At 55.9% G+C, this 8,568-nt stretch overlaps 1 protein-coding gene across 1 annotated transcript in view; it reads right to left on the reverse strand.

Annotated features, from left to right (window-relative positions):
* IRS1 (insulin receptor substrate 1) overlaps positions 1-8,295 on the reverse strand; it is a 50,720-nt gene extending 42,425 nt beyond the window's left edge. Inside the window, exon 1 of the mRNA XM_082288244.1 lies at positions 3,753-8,295. Within this exon, the coding sequence (XP_082144370.1) occupies positions 3,776-7,312 (3,537 nt within the window). The 5' untranslated portion in view covers positions 7,313-8,295 and the 3' untranslated portion in view covers positions 3,753-3,775. The remainder of the gene's footprint in view (positions 1-3,752) is intronic.
* Positions 8,296-8,568: the final 273 nt, after the last annotated feature.

Below are 8,568 nucleotides of genomic sequence, written 5' to 3' on the forward strand. Positions count from 1 at the left end.
AGGAGAGTGATAGAGTGGCTCTGGTGGGCACCTGGTGTCTAGCCAGGGCCAGCCCACCACATCGGTGCATGCAAAACTCTAATCAGGAAGAAAACACCTTAGGGCTACACTGCTCTCTCCCCTCAATTTTTCCATGTCATGGGCTGGTGTTACCCAGCACAACTTGGCAACTGCAGCAACATGGCCTTCCAGCTACAGCACAAAATCCACTCATCAGAGGATCCAAGCACCAAAGAGTCACCAGCTAGGCTAGACACACACAACAGTACCCAGTTCTCTAGAGTAGAGGTAAAAGTTTAGAACTGCGCTGAAGCTAACAGCAAAAAAAGAAGAGAGCTAGGGCAGGGCCAGATGTTTGGAAACAGCCAAGAATATATGACAGGGAAGGCAGTGGGATTGGAAAGTGTAGAGGAATGCTGTGGGTGAAAGAGAGATGTTTTTCAATTAAATTTGGGAAACAACATGATTATTTCAGCCAGTATCCTTAATGTTAGAGAAATAATTATACTTGAAAGAGACTATAAATACTTCAGAATCTAATGCCTGAACAACTTAGAGACAGCTGGGAGGGAAGGACAGGGGAGCAGGGAAAAGGACAGTAGTCAGCTAGTTTGCATCAAAGCAGCAACAATCATTTTACCCATTAGGAGATGAACAGCCAACATTTGGCGTCATTGTCTTGTAGACTGCAACAACAGAAAATTCCAGAATGGATGAAACAAGAGTTATCCAGATAGTTTAAGCCTTTGGGGTGGGGTGGAAGATTGCTCTATGGGGAAAAAAAAAGCACGTGCAGTCCCTTTGGCATTTCTGAGATTAAAAGTGTAAATAATATCCCTTGAAAGAGATGGAAGGTAAAGCAAGAGTACTTAGTGCAGCCTTCCCCAACCCTTGTTGTGATACCTGCAGCTTCACCTTTCCCTTCCCAGCTCCAGACGTTTTCTCCTCTCTGCTGTACCTGCAAACACATGAAGTAGCTTTTCCTTCATCTTTCGCTTGCTCGGACACCAACAGGACAAACCATAACCCTCCCCACTCTGAGCTGCAGCCTGAACAGCCTCAGCTGCCAGAAGGAGCACAAGGGAAGGTGGCCAAGGAGGCACAGCCCACTCTACTGCTCGCTGGGAAAGGCAGGCAAAGCTTTGGGGAACTGGAGCACCCTTACTGCATGTGAAGTTTTCAGGTGAACGGTTTAACTGAAGGTGCTCAACAGCTTTTTCAGGCATGTGCAAGCAGTCCCATAAATCATTCAGCTCCAGGCAGGTTTTCTTAGGAATGACATAAGGTACAACCTACATGGAACAATTCTTCTGCCAAACCTAACTTTTATGTCTAAAGCAGAAAAGGTACAAACACATGTCAAAAAAATAGCTGTAAGAACAGTTGAGTATGAACAAAACATTGTTGGGTCTCTTTCCTTAGCACACTCAAGAGATGAGATAGCTGGGCTGAACTTTGCAAGGAAAGTTTCATTTTATGGCAAGAAATCCAGCCTGGGAAATAAGAGTCCCAAGGGTTAATGTCTGAGAAAGCTACAAGCAACCAACAAAGCTTTATAGTGTGTAGGGAGAAGGAACAGGCATGGCTCAAACTCCCCATATAATTACAACCTGATTCTTCCCTTGCCTCCCAGAAGAAGCTGTGCCTCCTCAATTCAATCCTAATTTTGGGAAATAAGAACCAACTTCAAACAGCAATGACTCTATTACACGCTACCTTTTCACAATGCTGCCCTTAAAAATATCTGCATAATATTTTTCAGCCAGTTCTTGTATCAGGTCTTCCACATCCTAATCTTTCACTGAACAGCATAATCACAGCAGGTATCTACCTAACACCACCATAGAGAGCATTGCCACAGCTTTTATGTTAAAAGTGACACACAGTTCAATTAAATAAGTTGTCCACAGCAAAATGAAAGCAGTGCATTTGGAAAAAAACTTTAAGCAAGCAGTTATGGCACTGCTCCCCACCAGACCTGCCTTCTTATACCCTTCATATATTCATTATTTACTCCCACTGACCAAAGATCTTTTCTCACACTTACTCCCCAATCTCATCACCACACAGGTGGGAGGGAACAGTAATGCTCCCAGCTAAGTGACTTAACTGCAGAACACATTGCATCCTCTTGCAAAAATCCCCTCCTGAAGAATTCACAACAATGCTGTCCTAAGCAGATATGGATTCCCAGGGTAACAAGATCCATCTGCAAAAACAGGGCTCTTACAAGCACATGCCAGAACTGAGAAAAGGTGTGGCTGTATAAATTTGTGTACATTTGGTCACAAATAATGTATGGTGACAGTCAGCACAGTCCTGTCAGAAAGCCACAAAAATTACCATTGCCTACCAGCTACCACTTGAACCAGACGAGCAATATTTGCACTGATCTTAAGTCCTACCTTGAACTTTCAAATTAACCTGGTATTCATAGATCATGTAAGACTAACACTTAATACTGCTTTGCTCTAATGGGCAACAGCAGTAAGTACAAAGTAGCAAATGTGAAGAGACTATTTTGCTTTTGTTCAGGTTATAAGGATTCAAAACACCTAAAAATGAAAAACATATCTCAGGCATCACACCAACACCAGCCCTCAGTGTTCCCTTCAGTGAGGCGAACAGGCAACACAAATACTGAGATGATGCAAACAGTGGTATGAGATTCACCCCCTAATGTCATTGCATATATTCATAGTAACTGCTTCAACTACTGTGATTGCTGCTGCTCAGGTATATAGGAAACTGCTAAAATTGAGTGACAAAATATACTAGATAACTACCTGCCAGTACTTGTCTACACAAAAACAAAACACTCTTCACCTTTCACGAAAGGACTTAACACAGGGGCGCTGTACTCTGTGAGCTCTTAACGAGATACATTGTTATGGGCTGCATGAAGTTGCCACTCAACAGAAACATCACACTGCTTCCAACAAGGCTCCTACTCACGTTACATGCCTGTAATCAACATGCAACAACCTGGCAGAAGTTTTTATCGAATTAAAAATTAAAAGCTTCAGGAAGAAACAGAACACATCAATCAATGCCAAAAACACAGTTCATAGTGCTCATTTTTTGTACTGTTTGTAACACTGTTGTGAGTGTGGGACAGCCACACAGTATCAACTGAAACACAAGTGATAGATACAATGCTCTAAACGCTTTGAAGTCTGTTTTCAAACTCAAAGCACCTTCCAACAAAACTGAATTAATGCTGATCACAGCCCCATGAGGTAGGTGCCCTTAGACGTGCACGTGTTAGCACGGTTCACTACTCCACCCTTGGCCACAAGCGGGATGATTACTGACCAAACCAGGATTACACTAGAAGTTTCCTGTTTCCAGCCCAATACTAGAGGTAACTCGCTTTCACACCCCTCTCCCACACACTTTTGAAGCACTGCTAATTCTGAAAGGTACAAAAAACGTGGCAACACAGTAAGCACAGTATAGCATCCCCGACTGAACAGGAGCATCCAAACCTGCTTTGGAGGCACTCTCCAGCCCGTGCAGGTGCGGGCCAGCGGCTGGACACTCGCAGAGATGCTGCGTTCCTGGATGCTTCCGCCACTAAAACATGCTGCAGTGAGGCCAACGGCTCAACGAAACCACCCTAACCCGTGGCTGCCCCGGGGGACGATGCCGCCCGCCCCCCGCCCTCGGGATGGCACCGCCACGAGCAGCCGCGACCCCAGCCCCCTCCCAGCGGTCGTTCCCGAGCGGAGCCGCGCCCCGTCCCGGCTCACCTTCCCCGGCGGACGGCCGGCTCCTACATCTCCTCCCGCTTCTGGAAGCTGATGCTGGCGTACGCGCTCAGGTCCTCGCCGCAGTGGCCGCTCCCGCGCTGCTGGCCCGGGGGCTTCGGCGGCAGCGGCTGCTTCGCCTCGGCGGGGCCGTGCGGGTGGTGATGGCGGCGGTGGCCGCAGTCCCTCACCAAGTCCAGGTCGATGTAGTTGAGCCCGTTCTCCAGGGCAGGCGCGGCCCCCGGCTCCCGGCGGGAGGCCGCCTCCCCTGCGCCAGGCCGCAGCCACACATTCTCGAAGGAGGCCGAGCTATGCCGCTTCACCTCCTCGGCGCCCCCCGCGCCGCCGCAGGGGAAGGGTGCCCCGAGCCCGCTCACCGCTCCGCGGGCCGCGCTCGGCGTGGAGGAGAAGGTCTCGGAGCTGTGCCGCCGCCGGCCGCCCTGCGGATCGGCGCGGATCACCTTGGCACTCTGGTTGCGGCCGGGGCTGAGGCTGACGCGGGTGAAGGCGCTACCCGCGCCCAGGCCCCCCAGCAGGGAGGAGGAGCGCGGCGGCGCCGCCGCCAGCTCGGCCGGCGGCCGCGGCAGCTCCGGGGACGCCGCGGTGGCGGCCGCCGGCGGGGGCTTTTCGGGGCCGGCGCGGCCCCCCCGCACCTCGGCGTAGCCGAGCAGGCGGGCGGGCGAGCCGGGAGACGGACTGTCGGCGCAGTCCGAGCAGGAGCCCCCGCCGGCCGCGGCACCCCCCCGCTGCATCGCCACGTAGTCCCGGCCAGGCCGGGCCGCCCGCGCGGTAGCGAAGCCAGGCGGGCAGGGGGCCCGCGGCGGGCCCGGCTCCATGTTCATGTACTCCTCGGCGGCCTCGCTGCCCGGCGGCGGCAGGGCCATGTTCACGGCAGCCGAGGGGAAGGGCGGTTTCTCGCCGGCGATGAACTCTATGTTCACGTACTCGCCGGGGCTCTTGGGCTCCGGGGGCAGCAGCACGGGGGGCTGCTCCCGGGCCCGTGGCAGGGTGCTGGCCTTGGGGCCGCCCAGCGACAGCCGCGTGGGGCGCGCCAGGCGGCCCTTGGTCTGCACGGCCGTGTCCACCTTCCGCGGGGCCTGCGCTTGAGGCGGGGGGCCGCCCTCGGGGCCGCCGCCGCCGCCCAGGCTGTCGCTGCTGGTGGAGGAGGACGAGTCCTCGGTCGCGTAAAGGAGGCGGCTGGAGCCGAGTGCGATGCGGGGCTGAGGGCTGCCCTGCTCGGCTGCCCCCGCCGGCCTGCTGCCGCCCCGCCGGTGCACGTGCTTGAAGGAGCGTGGCAGCGAGAAGTAAGAGTAGATGGGTTTGTGGTGCGCTGCAGTGACCGCCTCCTCAACCCCCGGCTGCCCCGCAGCCCCGAAGTAGCAGTCGGGCGGAGTGCTGGTGGTGGAGCCGCTGGCTGGGGACATGTTGATATAGTCGCTTCCGCCGCAGGGGAGCTTCCCCTCGTTGCTCTCCACTGAGAGTTTTGGGTGGTGGCCGGAACCATTTGTCCAGATCTTGCCGTAGCCCGCAGAGCTGTTGTCCGGGGAGTAGCTGCCACTGGGGGACATCATCATGTAGCCATTAGAGTCCACTGTGGCTGGAGGGTGGCGACCACCCCTGCCAGGGTTGATGATCTGCTGTGGGGCCGACACACTCTTAGGACTCATGGGCATATAGTCACCACCCTTGGGCCCCCCCCCCCCACTGGGCATAGGGGCTACACCAGGTGACATGGGCATGTAGCCATCATCCGTGTGCGGGGTGGGGTTGGTCCGATGATGGCCACTGTCCATGGGGTGCATCTCCAGGCACTCCTCTGGGTAGGAGTGAGTGGGCACAAAGGCTGAGTGGCGGTAGGAGGGCAGCCTGCTGCTGCCACAGGGGTAAGAAGGCAGCATCTCCGTGTACTCCTCAATGGAAGCCACAGAAGACTGCGAGGGTGTCTTCTGGTGGGAGATGGTGGGCGAAGTGCCTGCAGAGTGAGTTCGCTTCCTGAATGCCTTCTCCAAGTCGGCAACCTCCTCACTACCACCTCGAGGACAGCAGGGTGTACTAGGATAGCGGGGTTGCTGCTGAGGGTGGCAGGTTCGTGGGATGAAGTGGCCGTTGGGTGCTGCTAGGCTGCAGCAAGAGGAGGTGGCCTTCCCTCCCATGCAGATGTAGTTGAGGTCTTCATCACCTCGGGCAGGGGGGGTGTGTCCCAATGAATCAGGGGTTACACTGCGAAAAGAGCTGCGAAAGTCACATGGGCTAGAACCATATTCATCAGAAGAAATAAATCCACCATCACTAGGGGAGCCAGAAACTGAAGCACTAGACCTTCGTGGAAACAGGCAGTCTGAGGTGGAGCCATGGCCACTGGTGCTGCTGGATGACAGGCTGACTGGACTGGTGGCTGAAGGAGAGCAGCGTGAGGAAGGCATTGGGATGGACCGGCTGTGGTTGAGTGGAGGATGGAGCCTGGAGTTGCCACGGTGTCTGTGTGAATGAGTCCGGTTAGCACTGGGACTAACTGGGCTACCATCCACAGAGGCAGGTCTTGACATTGTGCCTTCCCCATCACTCGATGCTCGAACCCGGAAAGAGCTGGGTTTGCCACCTGTACCTCCACCACCGGCAGGAGAAGTGGCGGTGACACTCTCGGTCCTGGACCGCCGACTGAGCCCCACTTGGCTCGGGGGAGGGTTGCTGACATGGTGCCTGCTGCGAAGGGGCACAGAGATTGGGTTGGAACAGTTTGAGGAGGACTGGCTCTTGCTGCGGGGCCGGAATTCCTCACTCATGGCTCGCATGGCCTCCAGGATAGTTTCATGCATGTTCTGTGCCACCACTGAGTCATCCACTTGCATCCAGAACTCACCAGGTCCGGTGACAGCTGAGCGTCCCACCTCAATGAAGAAGAAGTTCTCAGAGTGACCACAGCGGCGGATATTGAGCAGCTGCAGCACCACAGCAGCCGCATCTGAATTCAGCTTTACAAAGCTGATGGTCTTGTTAGTCAGGCACAGGCGGTAGATGCCAATCAGGTTCTTTGTCTGGCCTAGGCCCTTAGGCTTCAGAATTACTTGCCAAACTTCCTTAAAAGCTGGACCAGGGGCTACCTCACCATAGCTCTCCTCACCTGCTTCCCCCAGTCCTGTGCTGCTGCCTCCAAAAGTGACATCGCTGTGGTGGTGGTGGTGATGGTGATGGAGGTGGTGGTGGCCCTTGGCCCTGTTGTGCAACTGCAGTAGCGCTTGGTACCAGCTCTCCTGCTCAGGTTCGCTGTCAGCTGCAATGGCAAAGTGCTCGTCCTTGGTGTAGAGGGCCACCAGGTGCTTGTTCTTGGAGTCAGCCCGTTTGTTGATGTTGAAGCAGCTTTCTAGTGGGATGGAGCGCTTGGGGGCCCCTGACTTGTGTCTCCATTTCTTTTCATTCTCATAATACTCCAGCCGGGCAGGTCCAGACTCACTGGCTGCCCTCAGCACGAAAAATCGTTTATGCATGCTCTTGGGTTTGCGCAAGTAACCCACCTTTCTGACATCTGAGAAGAAGCCCTCGTTATTATCCGTGGGGCTGGCCATGATGAGAGGCGGTGGAGCTGTTACTGCAACTCGCAGTCTGCAAGACCCCCAAACAGCCAATCCAGCCGGGAAAGGCAACCACCTAAAATAAAATTCATGCAACAACAATTAAAAAAAAAAAAAAAAAAAGCTCAGGATCCTCTTTTGAGAACGGGACGGGGGAGGGACAGAAGCAGGGTGAGAGCAGCTGTTCAGTGGCAGAGGCAGCTTCCAGCACCAAATCAGAGTTTGTGTTGCTGTTTATGCCCAAATCGCGCTTAGATGGGTAAGCTCGTCCTTAAAAAGTCCAGTCCCGATCAGTCCTGACGAAAGTCTCGTCCCAAAATCAGCCGCCGGGAATGAGAAACGCATCTTCCCTTGCAGGGGTCGGGCTCCGGCGGGGCCAGGAACGGCGCGGGGGTCCCTTTCCTCCGCTCCCTGCTCCCCTTCCCCGGCTCAAGTTTGCCTCCGCGAGCAGCGATCGCTGTTGCAGATTCAATATCCTCTCGGGGGCGGAGATTGTTTTGCAAAGTCCGGGGTTTGCACCCAAAAATACACGCTGCTTTCCCCTCTCTCGCCCTCCCCCCCCAAAAAGAGAAAACAAATTTTAAAAAAATGCCGCCCACAATACAACCCCCCTTCCCCAAATATCAGCGCCGAGGCTGCTGCTCCCGCTTGTGCATGCGGAGGAGGCTGGCGACCCCATTCAGTCCCATCTCGTTAGGCAGAGAAAGTGCCATTTCCACACGCGGCGCAGCCCGGCAGCGGCGGGAGGGGAGGCAAGCCCGAGTGCCGAAGGAACATCCTCTCTTCCTCCTTCTCTTCATTCCAGGCGGCAGCGCCTCAGCGGCCGGCGGCGCAGCCCCCTCCCGTGCCCCAGCCCACCGGGGGAGCGGGCACCGCAGCGGCGGCTCCTTCTCCGTCGGCTTCTCCTCGGAGTTTCCCGGCGCCCCGCACCAAAACAGGCGGCGGGGGCCGCGCTCGCCAGTCCAGCCCCCTCCGCCCGCCGCCGCGACTCAGGCTCACTCCAAGGAGAACAACACGTGACGGCGCCAGTGCGTGGACCATCCCCGGAGCCGCCGCCGGGCTCCCGGCCAGCGCCGCCGCTCCGCCCTCCGCCCTGCCCTCATTCAGCGCGGCCGCGGGGCCGCCGCCGCCGCGCCCCCATTGGTGCCGCCGCCTGTCCGTCACGGCGGCGGCGGCGCCCGGCCGGGCTGGGGCGCGGCGCGTAGTAAAGAGGCGTAGACGGCATTCAGCGTCGTGTTATTTATACCCGC

Source organism: Coloeus monedula (genome assembly GCF_965178545.1).
Source record: "Coloeus monedula genome assembly, chromosome: 10".
NCBI lineage: Eukaryota > Metazoa > Chordata > Aves > Passeriformes > Corvidae > Coloeus > Coloeus monedula.